Source organism: Carcharodon carcharias, chromosome 9, assembly GCF_017639515.1.
Source record: "Carcharodon carcharias isolate sCarCar2 chromosome 9, sCarCar2.pri, whole genome shotgun sequence".
NCBI lineage: Eukaryota > Metazoa > Chordata > Chondrichthyes > Lamniformes > Lamnidae > Carcharodon > Carcharodon carcharias.
The window spans coordinates 89,813,893-89,835,124 of record NC_054475.1 but is presented as its reverse complement, the minus strand read 5'-3'; the positions used below and the strand labels follow the sequence as shown (position 1 = coordinate 89,835,124).

Here is a 21,232-nt window from a genome sequence, read left to right as displayed (position 1 = left end):
TTAGTCAGGGAAGAGAATGAGGAAATTCCCAGGAAGGTTTTTCTCAAAATAAGAAGGAAGATGCTGAGGGTAGAAGTGACATTTGAAAATTGAGGTGTTTTCATTGTAACAAATTTGGACACACAAAAGTCAGTATGTTGGAAATGTTCTGGAAGTAAAAGTACTGTGGGTTCTGAGGTTCAGGCACAAAAAAACAATGGTTTATGCACAGGTAAAACAGGAAGAATCAGTGATATTTGTTGTTCAGAAGGTGTATTGCAGGAAAAGGTGATAAAAAGTGGGGTTCATGGAGATGTTAAACCTATTCCATTGAGGAAGCTAAATTTAAAGAGTAAGTGGAAAACAGGTAGTGGAAAAATTGCTCATTGCAGGGGTTCGATTTTTTTTGAGCATTGACATAGCTGGATCACAGATGTGGGTGATACCTATGGTAGTTGAGCAGCCTGTAGAAGTGTTTTCAACAGAAGTGTTGTAGAGAGAGCATCCTGAATTGTTTCCAGATTGTGTGATAACAAGATCACAGGCTCATAGGTTAAACAAGAAGAACAGGAAGTTCAAAGGCAGAGAGAAGGTGTGGAAATCCAATTAGCTGACACTATGTTTGATAATGTTCAGGAAGACAGACTGGAAGATAATGCAGCTGAAGTGTTTAACTCAAGGCATTTACTGGAGTTACAGAAAAAGGATCCGCAAATAAAACAGTTATATCAGACAGCTTACTCAGAAACAGAGGCAAAATGTATTCCAGAACCTTAAGAGTAATGCTTTAATGAGAAAATGGTGGCCTTATCATGCTTCAGCAAATAAAAGCTGGAGGGAGATGTATCAGATTGTAATACCGTTTGGATATAGAAATAAGATTCTGAGAATAGCTCATGAAATTCCAATGGCGGAACATTTAAGAATTAGAAAGACACAGGCAAAAATAGAAAAACATATTTATTGGCCTGGATTGCATAGGGATGTAGTCAAATTCTGTAGAACATACCACACATGTCAGGTGATAGGGAACCCACAGGCAGTGATTAAGCCGGCACCGTTAATTCCAATTTCAGCATTTGAAGAACCTTTTACTGGGGTCATGGTTGATTGTGTAGGACCCCTCCCTAAGACTAAAAGTGGAAATCAGTACTTACTGACAATAATGGATGTATCTGCCAGTTTTCCTGAACTAATACCTTTGAGAAATATTACAGCAAAGGAAATTGTGGAAGAATTGACTAAATTTTTTAAAACGTAGGATTTACTTAAAGAAATACAATCAGATCAGGGTTCAAATTTCATGTCACAGTTGTTTAAGGAAATAATGAACAGTTTGGGAATAAAGCAGTTGAAGTCAACAGTTTATCATCCTGAGTCACAAGGGGCTTTACAAACTTTACAAACTATGACGAGGGCATATAGTCAGGATTATCCAAAAGATTAGGGCCAGAATTTTCCAGCTGACGTGTGAGTGGTGGAGCCCGGACGTTAGTGCTTAAAATGTCGCGTGAGCGCATCGACGTCAGCACGCGGCATTGTGATATTTCAGTCAGCAGTTCGCCCGCTATTAATTGAAAGCCTCGTTAAGGCCCTCAACTTGCCAATTGTCCTGGATTTTGAGGGGCCCGTGCGAACTTCGGGTCGGAGCACAGGCACAACGGGCAGGCGGGTAGGAGATTTTTTAAGAAAACTCATGCAATGTCGGGATATGTAGACTCAGAGGGGTTGTTCATGTTTACACGAAGTTTTAATTGCTGAAAGTTTTTAAAAGTTGCCTGTGTGATTGTTAGCAGTTCTCATCGATTTCCAAGAGCTTCTTGTGTACTTTGAAACCAGTCTGCAGACAGTAATCTTTCTCAGACCTGCAGTTTTCCGGAGGCCTCCATTTAGCCAGGGGGTTTGGGTTCTGACCTCTCCACTGGAGGCAGCTCCCCTGAGGAGGAAGGAAGGGATAGAATAAAGAGGAGGCCAGGACTGGACAATCAGCCTTCATGGGAGCCACCTTTGGGAGGCCAGGCGCAGGCACAAGAGGTTGTCTAAGGTGCAAGGGGCCGCAGAAGACACCACTATCCTGCTGCCAGGGTATCCAGGCGGCGAAGCAGCTACCTCAATATGACTGAGGTGCAGTGCCGAAGGAGGCTCCAACTCTCAAGGGAGACAGTCAACTATATCAGTCAGATGACTGGCCCTGAGATCTCCCCTAACCGTGTGGGTGGACACCCCATGCCAGCAGCTTTGAAGCTCACAGTTGCCCTCCACTTCTATGCCTCTGGCTTCTTCCAGGGCTCGGTGGGTGATCTTTGCAGTGTTTCCCAATCAGCTGTCCACACTCGTGTCAAGCAGGTTACAGACGCTCTGTTCGGATGGGTATCCATCTTCATCCACTTCTGCGACCAGGCAAGTCAGGCACAGCGAACCTGAGGCTTCGCAGCCATTGCTGGCTTCCCCTGCATCCAGACTGCACACATGTGGCCATCAAGGCACCAGCATGTGAGCCAGGTGCCTTCGTCAACAGGAAGAGCTTCCACTCCATGGACATGCAGATAGTGTGTGATCACAGGATGCAGATTTTACAAGTCTGCGCAAGGTACCCAGGCAGCTCCCATGACGCCTACATCCTCAGACATTCCCAGGTGCTGGGGCTCTTCAGTGCTATGGCTCGGCTGGATGGTTGGCTGGTGAGTGACAAGGGCTATCCCCTGCGAAGGTGGCTCATGGCGCCACTACGCCGTCCAAGAACAGAAGCTGAGCAGCTGTACAATAGGAGCTAGTGCACCACCCAGGCTGTGGTGGAAAGAGCCATCGGTCTTCTAAAGATGCGCTTCCATTGCCTGTACCACTCAGGGGGCGCACTCCAGTAGCCCCCAGATCGTGCGTCTCTGATAGTGGTAGTCTGCTGTGCTCTGCACAATCTTGCGCTGGAAAGGGGGGATGCAATTGACGATGAAGACCTTGATGCCCTGGATGAGGCTGTGCATGATGCCGCAGAGGATGAGGAAGCAAAGGGCGATGATGAGGGGCAGAACGATGAACCGCAATTACACCAAGGAGGCAAGGACACGCGGGACAATGTAATCCAAAGAACCTTCAGCTAGCTCCACACACATGGATCAGGAGGAACAGCATTGCCTGGCACTTCCACACGTGGCACTTAGATGCCACATCTTCCACCTGTTCAGCTGCAAATAAGAGCTGAGTACAGAAACATCAATGTCCACTCAAACACACATGATAAATATGTGAAAAAGAAAAATGTACCACAAACAAAAGATCCTCAGCCATGGTAACAAAGGTGGACTTTATTGTGTCCAAAAGAAAAGCACACTTTTTGCGATAAGAAAAATATGGGTCCCTATTCTAAGACCATCACAAAATCACCAGTGACATACCCATGGATTGCCTAAGGTGCCTTATGCTTATGTTTTCGGGTGCTACGTCTGCGTGCCGCCCCATCACTCAGAGCGGCTTGAGAGACTGCTGTCTTATTGGTCTCAATGACCTTGGCGGGCGTCCTCTGGCCCGTGGAGCCTATGATAGCCCCACCTGGGAGGGAGTAGCCAATTCCTGAACTGGCACCTCTCCAGTTGTCGCAGCCTCAACGGAAGAAACATTGACTGGCAGAGGGGCGGAGGAGCTGCTGCCTTCATCTCGAGCGCCCTGAGAGAAGCTCGCAGCGACGACAGGGACGTGAGGTCCCTTTTGACCTCCCTGCTCACCGAAGATGCATGGGCACCGAGTGCCAACGCTTGGTGTCCACAACATCTCCCACATTGTGAATGACCTCCCGTGGCCAGTACCGTTGTGAGGGCTTGCAGGTCAGAGCTTATCCCAATCATAAAATGTTCCATTCGATTGAAGCCCCTCTCTATGAGAGTCGCCAATCTCTCATTGGAGGAAGCCTGAAGCTCTGCCCTGAGGGCTAAACCATCACATGCACTCTGCCTGGACTCCTCTGTCGCAAAGAGCAACTAAAGCATTCCCTCATGCAACCCTGCCAGATGCAAACACACTCCCTGCCGCCTGTCCTGCAGCTGCTGCATTGGGGACAACTCCAGAGGCACGTAATCAGTGCCAGACTCAGCATGTGTCTCATCCCCTGCAGCCCTCCAGCTGCTGGCGCCATCGGCGCTCTCTGCTCCTACCATCACCTCCAGTGATTGTGATGTGCCCTCTCCACTGTGACCCTGGACACTAGCCGACGATAAAGTCCCCACCGAGGTGTGTGTGCGCGCTGGTGCCTGGCTGAAACGATGTGCCGCAAGTTGCACATGTTGGCCCTCAGGTATGGAGAGGGGGTGGGTTGCAGTGTCGACGTGCGGGTCATTCTGGTGGTGATGCTGAAATTAACAACAAGGGCAGTGCATCAGTTAGCATATATTCAGTTCAACCTTTCATCCCACACACACACACACACACACACACACACACACATACACCCCCCCCCCCCCGCCCCCCTGCCGGCCGCCACATAAGTCGCTCACCCTTAAAGACCCTAAGGAGAAGAACATTGGTGAGGTGGAAAAGAGTCAGGACGAGCCCCAATCATTAAACGCACATGCAGACAGGCTGGTCCGATGGCCTCAGGAATGCCACATGGCATGTTATGAACCATAGGAGTGGGGAGAGTGCAGAGGTACCTGACCTGGATGCATTGTGGCCTGGATAGTTGTGGGGCTGAGGAAACATTGCAAACAGTTGCGACATTTGCCTTTGATCACAGGAGATTGAGAGGTCACATTATTGGTCTTCATTCCATAAGGAGGGGCATTGACCGGTTGGGCAGAAGGCAACATTTCCCCTTGGCGCAGGGATGAGTAACGTGGTGGCATTCATCTAAGTTGAGTGCCTTGAGGTTCACAGCTGAGGTGCTGAGGACCTTTTGGACAAAGTAATATGTGGCGCACTGGCTGAAAGGGTGCTGGAGGTCCCAAACTCCCTCAGATTAAATAAGTCTTTGGCTGTGCAGCAGCGATTCAATGGCATGTTAGACCATGGTGATTATGGTCACACAAATGGGATAAGGTGACTTTGGAAGGTGGTGGAGACGCGATTCCTCAAGGGGATGAGGGTCCCTTGTGTATGACCCACAAGTCAGAATGTCTCAGTCTGTGAATGAGCATTGTTTCAACATTAACGATTGCAGCAACCATCGGTGGTTTGTATGGTGGGCAGACAGAGTGGATGGGACTGTGGACCTCAAATACCTGGCCGCTGAACGCCAGCCTCGCCGCCCCCAGCTGCCCTGGTCTCCTGGCTCCTGCCCAGCTCCATGGTTTGCTCTTCAAAGGGTGTTAGGTGCTGGAGGAGGGTGTGCCCACCTTCAGTTTTCTGGCGCTCCTGGGCATTGTGGTGTCTTTTTGCCTGCAAAACAGAGAAGAGGATTTATTGGGACTGCTAATTCATGTACTCCGCATGCGCACGCTGCACCCCAACCACAGTGGTCCATCTGAGGCCTCCAGCGGCTCCTGTCCACACTACTAGTAATCAGTCCCCAGAAGATAGTACGGCTGGTCCCAGCCCCCTCCCCCAACGTCCACCTAGGACACATTCGGCATCCATCACTTTGAATAGCACACAGGTCTTAGAGCCCATGGCAAGGAGGTGCAACTAGGTGCGGCACTGATGCCAGCAGATGGCACTTGCCCAAAATGCCTTGAGGCACCCCTTGCACCATCTCATTACCATCAACATGACGTGTTGGAGTTCTGAGTATGTGTCTAGTGGCCTTCCCTGCAGGTTGCCCCCAGACTACTCAAATGCCACAAACACCAACATATGCTGCAGGGAGAACCCTTCTTCTCCTCAACCGCTAAGGCTGATGTAAGCATGGTCAGTACCCATTTGCCCACCCAGCGTGCGACAGATGCCCTATGCAGTAATGACAGCAAGACATGGTGGGGGGGCTCAAAGGCTAAGGCTGCCTTCTGGGTCAAATGGCCAAGACAGACATGGCACTCACCCGTCCAGAGCGCAGCAAATCATTGAATCTTTTCCTGCACTGGTTGCCAGTGCGCCACACATCATCGTGGGTGCTTACAGCATCATCCACCTCCTCCCATGCCTGGCTGGTGACATGGGGGGCCCTCCTCCTCCCATCCTCGGGATACAGAATGTGCCCCCCATGACACCACCCAGGCATGGAAGGAGGTGGGTGACGCTGTAAGCACCCATGATGATGTGCGGCGCACAGTGGCCCCCCCGCTGGCCTCTCCTGCAGCCTGTCCCCCTCCTCCTCCTCCTCTGCCCTCAATCCAGCATGTCCTTCTCTATGAGTGGCCATGGTGCACTGCATCAAGCAGGCTGCCTGGCCATTCTTTATACAGACTGCCATTAGAATCAGCAGTCTGAGGCTGCCCGCCCCCGCGACTATTTTCCTGTTCTTCACGGGAGTTGCTTATCCGCTGGGCAGGCCTTAATTGGCCCACCCGCGGAAACTGGTGCGGCCTGTTTCTCCAGTGGCAATCGGCCGCCCGCCCAACCGACAAACGGAAAATTTTGCCCTAGGATAGGGAATTCCATTCTTGTCATTTGCTATTAGGGATGCTCCTAATGCATCGACTGGTTTTAGTCCTTTTGAACTAGTTTATGGACATGAGGTGAGCGGAGCACTGAAATTGATTCATGAGAAATTAGTGGGTCAAAATTTAGAAACTACTCTCCTGGATTATGTATCAAACTTCAGAGAGAGATTGGACAGAGCAGGTGAGTTGGCTTGGGAACATTTAAAGATATCACAGCAAGTAATGGAAGTGAAGGCAGAAAGGAAAGCTACAGCTTAAAGGGCAGAACCTTTGGGTCGGTGAGTGGGGGTGGGACTTGCTCGCCCACGCGTAAAATGATGCGTGGTGATGTCGGACGTGTGTCCCGACGTCACTGCGCGTCATTCAGATCTTGAGTTCAGCGGGTGTGCACCGGAGTTGGCTGCATGCCCACCACACCGTCAAAGACCTATTAAGGCCATTTAAATAGTAATTAAACTGATTAACTGAGCTGCCCATCCAACTTAAGGTTGGCGGGCAGGCGAAGAGCCCAGGCAGCCTTCGCATTTATCATGAAACCTCATCAACGGGTGAGATGAGGTTTCATGAAGGTTTTTAAACTTTAGTAAAAATTCATAATAAAATTCATTGACATGTCCTAGCTCATGTGACACTGTCGTATTAGGGGACATGTCTTAAAACGTTTTTTTTTTCCTTTATTAAAATTTTCAAAAATAACCCCGATCTCCCTGAAGGCTGCTCTTTGCATCAGGGAGATTTCTGCGCTCTTTCCGCTATGCACCCGCTCCCATCCAACTCCTTCAACGGGGAGAAAATTCTCCCCATAGTTTTGTTGCTGGAGAGTAAGTGCCAGCTCTGTTACCAATAATGTAGGGAACCCAGCAATCAATTTGTACACAACAAGCTCCGACAAGCAGCAGTGTGATAATGACCAGATGAACTGCTTTTGTGATGTTGATTGATAGATAAATATTGGCCAGAACATGACCACTTCAGAATAGTTGTCTGGGATCTTCCACCTCTATCTGAGAGGGCAGCTGCAACAATGCAGTACTCCCTCAATACTGCACTTAGGTGTCAACTTAGTTTTGTTTGCTCCAATGCTGAAGTGCAACATGAACCATACATAGGCCTGGATTTTGTTCCAGAGATGCAGTTCACCCGGGCACGATGGTGGGAACCCCATGTCACTTCTGAGTGGGAGGTCCAATACAATTTAGTGCTTTTTAGGCACTTAACTGGCCAGTGTTGGGCATTTTGCAATTAACGATCCTGGCAAGAGGGAGTTGCTGTCCTATAAAAGGTTGGCAGCTCTCCACTGCAGGCAGTGCCACTTGGAGTGGAGGTGCCTGCTGTCAGTAATGCACCACGGCCCAGTCCCAGGACCAACGCTATATTTCAGGACACAGGTGAGTGAGGCTAGGATTGGGGTTGCAGGAGGAGTTTGCTGGAGAGTCAGGTGGGAGGCGGTCAGAGTAAAGGATGGGTGTGACCTTCGGTGGCCTCCCCTTCCCGATACCAGATCCTTCGATCAGACACAACGTGCCTGTGAACAAGGGACCTGCTCACACCCCCCATGAGGCCACAGGCTTGGCGGCCTTTGGGAGACATGGGAAAAGTGTACAGTTCAGGAGTATCCCTGAGCTACCACTAAATTCTGGTGGCCTCAGATAATTGGCTTTAAGTGACTCATTAATTGTTGAGTATTTCCAGCATTTTCCGTTTTTATTATAGTGTAACTAGAATTAACTTCTAGACAAAAAATGAAAGACCAGCTGTATAGCCACACTTGGACAGCATGGGCAGAAATTTCCCCCCGTCGGGGTGGTTGTGCACGCGAAAGAGCGCAGAAATCTCCCTGATTAAGTTTGGAATGTAAGTTTGTATTAAAGCCAGAAAAAAATTATTTAGACATGTCCCCTCATATGGCAGCATCACATGAGCTGGGACATGTTTATCAAATGTTTGAAAATTCTTTATTTATGAATATACCCTTCATGAAACCTCATCCCGCCTGTGGATGAGGTTTCGTGAAAAATGTGAAGGCCGCCCATGCTCTCCGCCTGCGCACCAACCTTAAGGGCAGCTCAGGTAATTGTTTCACTTGATATTGAAATGGCCTTAATAGGCCTTTGACAGTTCTGACATAGGACTTTGACAGAACTGAAATCTAAGTGACATCGGGATGCCCGCTTGACGTCGCCGCGTGTCATTTTGCGCGTCGGCAAGCGGACCCTGCCTCTGCTCGTTGACTTGAAAATTCTTCCCTATGCTTGTGCCTTTTTGAAATTTTGATGCAATTGAATCATTTGTTAGATGGGATAGTTCGAATTAGCTGCAGACATCCTGAATAATATGGAGTAGTTATGTAGCATACAAAAGAACTATAACTCAAGTCTTGGACCAAGCCACTTTTTATAAAGTAGAAAAACGGAATCATCCATTTCATGTGTTTGCAGAATTAACTTTTTGAAGGAAAAAATTAAAATATTGATGATTCAGTTATTGTAGAAATTACTTTTTCTAGGACCACTAATTGTCAACTTTTTGGTGGAATACTTGCCAAAATGGCTAGGGTGCAAGTTAAGACAGTATTAAGTGACAAAGTCATGAAACATTTTTTTCCTTGTAATAAAGGTTGAAGAGTATGCCATTAATTTATGGAACTGGGCAGTAACCAAAAGGCTAGAGTCTTCAATTAATGATGAACAAAGGACGAAATGTGAGTAATTGTTTGCATTGCTAATTACGTATTTCTCCATTTCCCTTTATTTTTTTCTTTTCTTCGTGTATCACTTTCTGACCAAAGTGTGGCCAGTTGGTCAGGTCCTTGCTGTATGCCAATTGCTTTGTATCTAGATGCTTGAAAAAATTGATTCATAATCTCATTTTCCTTAGTTTATACTGGTGGAAATCAAGAGCTTTACGTGAGATATATTGTGAACTCCTACCTGTGTTTCACCTCTTCATTGTACAATGTCGTACATTGCACTTACAGGATACTTCAGAAGTATTTTTAGTCATTAGCTGATTTTCAGCCTCATAATTCTTAATACTAATCTACCCATATGGAAATCAGCTGTTCAGCCATAATAGGCAGCATGTATTTTTACAAATTCTGTTATGGCTTTGACATAGCAATAAATCTTTATTGTCATTGTTCTGAAACAGCTGGTGAATCAGTTATGGCAGAGGGGACAGGCCCAATTAACTGTAGACACTATTATGTGGAATAAACTGAAGTTTTAACCCAACCCAGTCCAAGCCTTCATGATGGAGTAAAGCCAATGTGCTTTAATTAATTGAGAATGTGCTGAATGAAAGGAATGCATAAACCCGTCTGTGTGTTTGGACACTGTGACAAAGTGGAGTATTCTGTTTTGTAGTACTTTTAATCTTGAATTAGATTCTCTTTAAGAATGTAAAAAAATCCAACCTGAGAGCCACACATTGGTGAAGCTAGTATAGTCAAGGTAATAGATCATCTAGCTGTGGATTTTTACAATAAAACAAAATAACCATAATATGTTAACACTATGAATTGCAAAGTTAGTAGCATTAATCTCAATAAAACATCCTTCAGAACTATCAACATTAGTGATTAGTTAGTCTATTTAAGGTGTAGTTTGTTATTTTGTCAAAAAATATAATACTGGAGATACTGAAAATCTGAAATAAAAACAAAATGCTGGAAATATTCAGAATATCAGGTGTTATTCGTAAAGAAAGGAAGAATGTTAATAGTTTTGGTTAAAGGCCTATATCAGACCTGGAAGCTGCTTGAAGGAATAGTTATAAGAAAGAACAGAACAAGGAGCAGAATATTGCACTCATTGGGCAGGCGGGTGTCTGACCTGAACGAATGTAAAATGATACGCGATGACATTGGGCAAGCGGCCTAACATCATCACACACTCGCGAGATAGTTTGGTCGGCGGGAGCCATTAAATTTCTAACTAAATGAAGTTTTTCGCTGCCCATCCAAACTTAATGGTTGGTAGGCAGGCGAAAAGGCCAAGTGGCCTATGGATTTTTTGCGAAACCTCATCTATGGGCAGGATGAGGTTTCGATCAGTGATGTTAAAAAAAAAATTTCAAGCTAATATCTAACATGCCCCTGCTCAACCAGAAAGAGTGTGGGTATTGGCAGTTTGGTGCACAGTGGGAATGCAGTGCAGAGGCGATGACAGAAGGCTGCTTTAGTGCCTGGAAGCCAGTGTCCAGTGGCGTACCACGGGGACTTGTGCTGGGTTTCCTATTATTCGTCATTTATATAAACGACATAGATGACTATGTGGGAGGTAGGATTAGTAAGTTTGCAGATGACACAAAGATTGGCCGGGTGGTTAACAGTGAGGTTGAGAGTCTTGGGCTACAGGAAGATATAGATGGGATGGTCAAATGGGCAGATAAGTGGCAGATGGAATTTAACCCTGAAAAGTGTGAGGTGATACACTTTGGAAGGAATAATTTGACAAGGAAGTATTCAATGAACGGCATGATACTAAGAAGTTCTGAGGAACAAAGGGACCTTGGCTTGTATGTCCACAGATCTCTGAAGGTGGAGGGACATGTTAGTGGGGGAGTGAAAAAGGCTAATGGGACACATGCCTTTATCAATTGAGGCATAGATTACAAAAGTAGGGTGGTCATGTTGGAGTTATATAGAACTTTGGTGAGGCCACAGCTGGAATACTGTGTGCAGTTCTGGTCGCCATATTATAGGAAAGATGCGATTGCACTGGAGGGGTTGCAGAGGAAGTTCACCAGGATGTTGCCTGGGATGAAACATATAAGTTATGAAGAGGGGTTGGATAGACTTGGGTTGTTTTTGTTGGAGCAGAGAAGACTGAGAGGCAACCTGATGGAGGTGTACAAGATTATGAGGGGCATGGACAGGGTGGATAGGGATCAGCTCTTCCCCTTAGTTGAAGGGTCAGTCACGAGGGGACATAAGTTCAAGGTGAGGGGCAGGAGGTTTCGGGGGGATGTGAGGAAGAACTTTTTTACCCGAGGGTGGTGACGGCCTGGAATGCGCTGCCTGGGAGGTTGTTGGAGGCAGGTTGCCTCTCATCCTTTAAAAAGTACCTGGATGAGCACTTGGCACATCATAACATTGAAGGCTATGGGCCAAGTGCTGGTAAATGGGATTAGGTAGGTAGGTCGGGTGTTTCTCACGTGTCGGTGCAGAATCGGGCCTCTTTTGCACTGTGTGATTCTGTGATTCATGTGGAGGGGACATGTTATTAACATTTTAAAATTTGTTACTTTTTATTTTAAAAATTCTGTGCAACTCCGTGCATCAGGGAGCTTTTAATGTGTGCACCCCCACGCACGCTCACACTTGTGCGCTTGTGCTCCTCCCGCCGCCACCCTGGCAGTTATTGGCCAACCAGCGTGAAATCCGTGTCGGGGCCCAATTACACGTGGCAGTCAGCTTCATGACTGCTACCAGGCCCACTCATAGCGCCCACCCGACGAGGGCATAATTCTGCCCAAGGAAATGGAATAGGTAGAGGAGAAAGGTCACATTCACACGGAAAGAACACCTGTTAAACTGGGACTCTTCTGGCCTTTGCTGCTGTTTAAGTCATGTTTTGCTCTGAGGGGCTGTCATTACAGCCTCCTATTTTAGCCTCAGCTTAGATAACTTCTTTGCCTTCCAAATTGTTATTTTGAGCCCACCTGTATGTTTAAAGAAGACCCTGCTAGCTTTGACTCCCCTTGCCAACTGCAAGTTAAAATTGCAGTCTGCCAGTTCAGACAGGATGGAGGTGGATTTTTTCTTTTGATTTTCTCTGCCCCCTTGCCTGGTTTCCACCTGCAATAGCTGTGCTTAGTAAAGTGAGAGACATGCAGTAGACTAGATGTCTACCCAGAGCCCTTTGCTTTTTTGTTGCGACCCAGAATCTTCCTGCTATACAACTGATATAGATGCATGCCCTAGCTCCTTCTGATATGCTTCCTATTCATGAAAGAAGTGTCGTCAGATAGAGTGGCTTGAGTTCTGGGTTTTGGATCCTTAGTGGCAGTGGTGCATCTGCGAGGTTGAGAGTTTTGCCGATAACATATTCATTGAGATGGCCAACCTGCAGCTTAGAGTTATGCAGGTAGCTGGGGAAAGGGTGACCGACATTCGGTCAAGGAACACCAGGCAGGTAGTGCAGGAGTCCCCTGAGTGCATCTCGCTCTTCATCTAGTATTTAGTTCTGAATGCTGGGGAGAGTGATGGCTCCTCTGAGGAATGCAGCCAGAGCCAAGTCCATGGTGCCATGGCTGGTTCAGCTATACAGGGGGGCAGGGAGAGGATTATGAAGACATCATCCATAGCTACAAATGGAAGTTAAAGGTAGTATCAATTTGAATGGAGAGACATTCAATGTGGCAAAGAATAGTGGTAGCCCAGAGGATTGTGAACATTTTAGAAAGCAACAAAGGATGACTATACAAAAGCTGGAGGTAGAAATTAGAAATCAGGAAATATAAAAACACACTGAAAGCTCCTAGAAGTGTATAAGAAGGAAAGGAATAGCTGAAGTGAGCTTTGGTCCCTTAGACGATGAGATGGGGGAATTAATGATGGATGACAAGGAAAAGAGACTTAGAACAAGTATTTTGTATCTGTCTTCATTGCAGAAGATGCAGAAAACATCCAAAGAACAGTAGAAAAGCAGGGGGCAAAAGAAAGGAGAAACTCATGATGACTGGAGAAAAAAGTATTAGGAAAACTAATGGGATTAAAGGCTTACAAGTTCCCTGGACCTGATGGTCTATATCCTAGAATCTTAAAAGAAGTGGCTGGAGAGATAGTGGATTCATTGATTGTAACCTTCCAAAAATTCCAAGATTCTGGAAAAGTCCTAGTGGATTGGAAAACTGCACATGGAACACCACTATTCGAAAAAGAGAGAGACAGAAAGCTATAGGCCAATTTTTTAAAAATTCATTCGTGGGATGTGGGCGTTGCTGTCTAAGCCAGCATTTATTGCCCATCCCTAATTGCCCTTGAGAAGGTGGTGGTGAGCTGCTTTCTTGAACCACTGCAGTCCATGTGTTGGAGGTATACCCACAGTGCTGTTAGGGAGGGAGTTCCAGGATTTTGACCCAGCGACAGTGAGGGAATGGCAACATATTTCCAAGTCAGGATGATGAGAGGCTTGGAGGGGGACTTCCAAGTGGTGCTGTTCCCATGTGTCTGCTGCCCTTCTCTTCCTAGATGTTAGTGGTCGTGGGTTTAGAAGGTGCTGTCTAAGGAGCCTTGGTGAGTTTTTGCAGTGTATCTTGTAAATGACACACTGTGCATTGGTAGTGGAGGGAGTGAATGTTTGTGGATGGGTGCCAGTCAACTGGGCTGCTTTGCTCTGGATGGTGTCAATTTCTTGAGTGTTGTTGGAGCTGTACTAATCCAGGCAAACGTAGAGTATTCCATCACACTCCTCACTTGTGCCTTGTAGATGATGGACAGGCTTTGGGTAGTCAGGGGATGGGTTGCTCTTGTAGCCAGAGTATTTATATGACTAGTCCAGTTCAGTTTCTGGTCAATGGTAACCCCCAGGATGTTGATGGTGAGGTATTCAGCAATGGTAATGTCATTGAATGTCGAGGGTTGATGATTATCTTGTCTCTTGTTGAAGATCGTCATTGCTTGGCACTTGTATGGTTGTGTGGTGCGAATGTTACTTGCCACTTGTCAGCCCAAGCCTAGATATTGTCTAGGTCTTGCTGCATTTGGACATGGACTGCTATCCATGGAGTATCTGAGGAGTCATGAATGGTGCTGACCATTGTGCAATCATCTGTGACTATCCCCACTTCTCACTTTATGATGGAAGGAAGCTCATTGATGAAGCAGCTGAAGATGGTTGGGCCCAGGACACTACCCTGAGGAACTCTTGCAGTGATGCCCTGGAACTGAGATGATTGACCTCCAACAACCACAAACATCTTCCTCTGTGCTAGGTATGATTCCAACCAGCGGAACGTTTTCCCTCAATTCCCATTGACTACAGTTTTGTTAGAGCTCCTTGATGCCACACTCGGTCAGATGCTACCTTGCCGTCAAGGGCAGTCATTCTCACCTCACCCAATTAGCCTAACACCTGTCAGTGAGAAAATTATACCGTCCATTGTTCAGGAGGTAGTAGTGGGACATTTAGAAAATCATAACATGATTGGGCTGAATCAACATAGTTTTGTGAAAGAGAAATTGTGTTTGACAAAATTATTAGAATTTTTAGAGGATGTAACAAGCAGAGTGAATAAAGGGTAGATGTAGTGTATTGGGATTTCTAAAAGACATTTGAAAAGGTGACTGCACAAGATAAGAACTCATGGCATTGGGTGTCTATAGATAGAGCATTAGCTAACTACCAGGAAGCAAAGTTGAATAAATAGATCATTTTCAGGTTTTCTAAACTTTCAGTGTCGTGCCACAGGGATCAGTGCCGGAGCCTCAACTGTTTATTACCAAATTAATGAATTGGTTACAACGATCGATGGCATTGCAGCCAAATTTGCTGATGATGCAAAGATAAATAGGAGAGCAAGTTGTGAGGAGGATATGAAGAGTCTGCAAAGGGATATAGATAGGGTAAGTGAATAGGCAAAAATTTGGTAGATGGAGTACAATGTAGGAAAATGTTAGATTGTCCACTTTGGCAGGAAGAATAGAAAAGCAAAATATTATTTAAATGGAGAGAGAGCTCTGAGCCCCCATGGTCTGATGGAAAATGGCACAAGCTGGTAAAACTTCAAAGGGTAACTGTATATATATTTTATAATCCCCTATGTGTGTTGATAATCACACAGTCCCGTTTGACCTGCTGGTAAGCGCGGCCCATGTCAAGCTTGTATATGCGGTTCTCCATGCCAGCTTGGAGTACAATTCATCACTTTTCGGTATAGAATGCCTATCTAGCCTTGTCACGGTCAACTTTTAGTCCCCACATATTCGCACATTCTGGTCAGGCTTTAGTACTGGAACCGTGGTGCTGACCATTTGGAAAATTGTACAGGTTATATGACTCACAACCTTTGCAGCCTGTCTAATTCGATATCAACTTTTCCCCGCAGTGCAAAAGGCATTGGTAATTCCTTCAAGAATCTGGGAGTTGCCTCAGGATCCTCATGGATTTTAGCTTGCAGCCCCTGAATCTTTCTGAGCTCCTCCCTGAAAATGGAGGCATACTTCTGTAATAATTCTTGCAGATCCTTCATTCTGAGTTCAAGAATCTCAGTCCGCTCCAACTTTATTTCCTTAAACCAGTTCTGACTAAGAAGACTTGGACACTCCCCTGCTACCACTATTAGTGGTAGATTAACAGACTGATTTCCATACTGTACTGGAACCTTGCAAATATCTCCTACTCATATGTCTTCACTAGTATACGTCTGTAGTTTAGCATCTGAATTTTCCAGATTTGATGGGTGGTTACCTCCATGCAGATGTTTGAGCATATGTTCCCCGAAAACTTTCGCAGATGCCCCTGTAACCACCTCCATTCAGGTGGTCTCACTGTCATGTAGATTGGCTCCGTTTTACTTATTTTTGAGGTTTATAGTGAATAAATGTCTGACTCTTTCTTCTGGTCCCTCTAATATGTGGATTTCATGATTCCTACCTTTTTGTTTAAAGTTTTGTCTTAATCTGTCTTTACAAGGCCACATAATGTGTCCATTAGGATGGCAGAAGAAACATTCAATTCCTTTAAATTGTTGTTCTTTCACAGGCTGTTTGGTTTCATTTCTGTTGTTATTATTGTAGGTTTTCTCTGTTAAACCATCGTTTTTTACTGGCTTGTTAATTGTGGCTCTGCTGCGCATTTCCACGGAGCCCTGTACTTTCGTGCCATTTTTAACCCGTGCTTCCCTCCCGATGTGAAGGATGGCACAATTTTGCACTCCCTTGATTGCTTCTGAATCCCTGACTGCGCTCTCCATTGCTAGTGCCAACTCCAACACCTTGCTGAAGTCTAAATTCGTTTCTGACAACACCCTTTTTTGAATGGCATCATCATTAATCCCAAGTAGTAATCAGTCTCTTAACATGTTGTTAATTGATGTCCCGAACTCATAATGCTCTGTCAGCTGTTTTAAGGCTGCTATGTAGCAAGCAACTGTCTCTCCAGGGGCGTGACACCTCAAATTAAATTTAAAATGTTGTGTTGTCACCGAGGGTTTCGGCTGAAAGTGGCTTTTCACAAGCTTTACCAAGTCATCAAAGCTCTTGGAACCTAGGGCATTGGGTGCCATCAGACTACCGATTAGGCCATATGTTTTGCTGCCACATGTTGATTAGAGGATCGCTTGCCTCTCTTCCTTTCCTGATATACCGTTGGCCAAAAGAAGAACTCATGGCGTTCAATGTAATGTAACAAGTCCATCAGTGGTCTGATCAAATGTTTGGATCCGGCCAAACTATGGCATACTAGAGGGAGATAACTTTGATAACTATGATGAAGGCTGTACTTACAATCGCCTTGTAAGGTACAACTGATTTACTTCTGTTTTATTCCTGCGGCACAATCGCCTTGCAAGGTACGGCTGATTTACTTCTGTTTTATTCCTGCGGCTTCATTGGGTGTCGTTGACTGGTCGTGTTTTTCCTCGCCGCCAGTTATGATTTTGCTTTTATTGGGTCGCTTTGCTCAGTGAACATGATTACATGCCTATCTATTGGTGAGTGAGTTGGTAATCAGGATGATGCCAATGAAGAGACCATAGTAAGGTGAAATACAGGCTCTTTATTAACATAGTAATGCACTAACCCATGCGTGCTTCTCAAACCCAAACGCTATTCTACAACTACTCATTAACAATGTAGCCCGTGCTAAGCAGCATTTGGGTAATACAATCACTTGGTCAGTCTGCTCACATTCTCTTAAAGATGTATTGCATCTCAGATTACTGCATCTTTCTTTAATTTAGCAATTAACTAAAAGTTGCTGTTAGGTTGGAAGAAGGTGAGTTTTTATCCAGCCTTAAAACAGGGCCCATACAAGCTCTGCTTGCAGCTGCAACTGGTTAGATAACTGGCTTAATCAGAGGCTTTTCAGAGGCTAGGTTCAGGGTATAAAAGCAGGCTGTCTTATAGTGCTGACTTTGCACTGGAGTGCTGTTTTTGACTGCAGTCGTGTTTCAGTTGGAGTTTGCGACTGAGGGGGATTCACTGAGGAGGGAGGAGGTGCTCCTTTCCTTTTCTATCTTTCCTCATAAAGAAGAGTGGCAGCCTTGGTAAGTAGGAGCTGGTGAGCAAATTAGAAAAGTGTAATATTTTTAAACAAGTTGCTACACTTTGATTTAACTGAGAAGCACCAGGAATAAGAAATTTAGGGCCAATATAATAAAGTAATATAGATAATCCAAAATAGAATAAAATTAACGTAAAGAAAGTGGAGTTAAGACATGGCAGGACAGCTCAATCGTGTGGAATGCTTGTCCTGTAATATGTGTGAAGTCAAGGACGCTACTGGTGTCCTAGATGACCACATGTGCAGCAAGTGCTGTCAGCTACAGAAACTTGAGCTCTGGGTTTCAGAGCTCGTGCGGCAGCTGGAGTCACTGTGACGCATCTGCAAGGCTAAGAGCTATGTGGATAGCATGTTCAGAGAGGTGGTTGTACTGCAGCTTAAGGGGCTAGAGACAGAGAGGTAATGGGTGACCACCAGGCAGTCCAAGAAAAGTAGGCAGGTGGCGCAGGAGTCCCCTGGGGTCCCATTCACCAATCGTTTTTCTGTTTTGGAAGCTGGTGAAGGTGCTGGTTCCTTAGGAGTGCAGTCAGAGTCAAGATTGTAGCACCATGAGTGGCTCAGCTATACGGGAGGTGAAGAAGAAGAAAGGATGAGCTATAGTGATACGGGATTCACTAGTTAGGGGAACAGACAGGTGTTTCTGTGGTTGTAGACGTGACTCCAGGATGGTATGTTGTCTCCCAAGTGCCAGGGTCAGGGATGTCACGGAGTGGCTGCAGGACATTCTTCTGGGGGAGAGTGATCAGCCAGAGGTCGTGGTCCACATTGGTACCAATGACTTATGTAGGGAGGGGGATGCAGTCCTGCAATCAGAATTTAGGGATCTAGGTAGAAAATTAGCAAATAGGACCTCAAATGTAGTAATTTCCGGGTGCCACGTGCTAGTGAGTACAGAAATAGGAGGATAAGGCAGATGAATGCATGGCTGGAAAGAAGACTTTGGAATTCCCTTTATGTTGGCTGCCAGTCTTTTCTCATATTCCGTCTTTGCTTCTCTAGTATGCTTTTTCACCTCTACTCTGAACCTTCTGTAGTCTATAGACTACACCAGGCAACGTAATTGCACCCTTGTTGTTCCTTAGCTCTGGCCAACTTGATTCTGTCCTTGAACCCTCTGGGACATCCTCTTTCTCTAGCACTACAATGCTCTCCTTAACCAATACTGCCACCCCTTCTCCTTTCCTTCCTTTCCTAATTCTACTGAACACCTTGTACCTGAGAATATTTAACACCCAATTTTGCCCTTCCTTGACCCAGGTCTGTTATCGTCACAACGTCATATTTTCACATGGCAATCTGCGCCTGTAACTCCCCAGTCTTATTTACAGTGCTCCGTATTCACATACATGCAGAGTAACCCTGATTTAGATTTTATTACTTTCTCCCTTGCCCTGACTTTAACTTACTATTCTCTATACTAGTGCTATCCATTCCTCCCAGTATTTTGTGCACCCTGGTATTCCTCTCTGATATCTTTTCTTGGTTCCCCCACTCCTGCCAAGCTGGTTTAAAGCCCTTCCAATAGCACTAGCAAAACACCCGCAAGGAACTCAGTCCCAGCTCTGTTCAGCTGCAACCTGTCCGGCTTGTACAACTGCCATCTTCCCCAGTGCCAGTCCCAGTGTCCCTGGAATCTAAAGCCCACCCTCTTGCACCATCTTTCCAGCCACATATTCATCTGCCTTATCCTCCAATTTCTGTACTCACTGGCACGTGGCACTGGGAGTAACCCATTTTTCCATGTGACTACTAATTTTATCCCAAATAATTGTTTCTAGAATCTTGCCCACCCCTGAAGTTAAACTGACTGTAATTGCTGGGCTTATCCTTACAACCTTTTTTGAACGAGGGCATAATGTTTGCAATTATTCAGTCCCCTGACACCATCCCTGAGTTTTGGGAAGAAAATATAGAGAGTAATGATCAACGGATATTTTTCGGGCTGGAGGAAGGTTTGTAGTGGAGTTCCCCAGGGGTCGGCATTGGGACCCTTGCTTTTCCTGACGTATTAATGATCTAGATCTTGGTATGCAGGGAACAATTTCAAAATTTGTGGATGATACAAAGGCTGGGAGTGTTGTGAACTGTGAGGAGGAAGGTGTGGAACTTCAGGAGGACATAGACAAGTTGGTGGCGTGGGCAGATATGCGACAGATGAAGTTCAATGCAGAGAAGTGTGAGGTGATGCATTTTGGTAGGAAGGACTTAGACAGACAATATAAAATAAGGGAAATCAAATAGTGATAAAAGTTTTAAAATAATAAAGTAAAAAATTATTTAAACATGTCCCCTCATGTGACAGTGTCACATGAGCTGGGACATGTTTGTGAGGTTCATCAAACTTATTTATTAATTTTATAAAACATTCAGGAAACCTCATCCCACCTGTGGATGAGGTTTCCTGAAAAACACGAAGGCCGCTTGGGTTCTTCGCCTGCCCGCCAACCTTAAGGTTGGGTGGGCAGCATCGTCAACAACTTCAGTTGCTTTTTTAATGGCCTTAGTAGGCTGTTGACAAGACGGTGGGTGCATACCCACTGAACAAAATATCAAACTGACGCACGATGATGTTGGGATGCTGACCTCATTGTGCATCATTTTACGCTTTGGCATGCCATGCCCGGCCCTGCAAGCCGAGGGCAATATTCTGCCCCATGTTCAATCAATTCATTGGAGCTCTTTGAAGAAGTAACATGTGCTGTGGATAAAGGGGAACCACTGTACCTAGATTTCTAGAAAGCATTTTATACGGTGCCACATCAAAGGTTATTGCAGAAAATAAAAGCTCATGGTGTAGGGAGAAACATATTGGCGTAGATACTGAAAAGAGAAATGATCAAAATGCAAAAATTTATTTGGTCTATTACTAGCTTACGTAAACTGCTTCTTATGCCTGTCTGATTTCTGTTTCATTGCATCAAATAGTTGAAATTTGAGATTAATCTGATCTTAGTTTATTATTGTAAACGGAGAGAAAATGCCAAGGAACCAGGGAAGTTTGGCATCTTGAACTACTCATGTTAACTCCTTTGAGTGACTGGGATTGAATCACCTGGCCTTCATAGGTATTGAAAAGATACTTTTTGGATGGCAACCTGAGGTCATGGGTGGTGACATCTTGCCCTCTTACTGAAGCTTCCCTGCCTATGATGTACATAATCCAGCAAGGTCGTGTTCTGTTGTTAGTATGGGCTTCATCCTGTGTTACATAGCAGCTTTTCAAGCAGTTAGTACATGTTTAAATGCTGAGGACGCTTCAGTGATCTTACACAAATGCACTGGTCCAGTCTTGACAGCAATAGAAGGTAAACAAAGGGAATACTAATGTTTCTTCCCACTTGAAGTTAATAATTTCACCCATTTGAAGTGTCCTGGAAGCACTTACATTTCACTTCAAATCGTTAAAAGTACAAGAATTTCCAGCTCTTCATGTTGCAGTGACTTTGCTGATTTGCGCTATAATTTATTCTTGTTTTTCATCACAAAAAAATTTCAGACATT

General features: G+C 45.4%; 1 protein-coding gene across 1 annotated transcript in view; it reads left to right on the top strand.

Annotated features, from left to right (window-relative positions):
* Positions 1-7,964: 7,964 nt before the first annotated feature.
* Positions 7,965-21,232, top strand: part of tex11 (testis expressed 11) — a 196,183-nt gene continuing 182,915 nt past the window's right edge. The window contains exons 1-2 of the mRNA XM_041196149.1: positions 7,965-8,102; positions 9,120-9,204. Coding sequence (XP_041052083.1) covers positions 7,965-8,102; positions 9,120-9,204 — 223 coding nt within the window. The remainder of the gene's footprint in view (positions 8,103-9,119; positions 9,205-21,232) is intronic.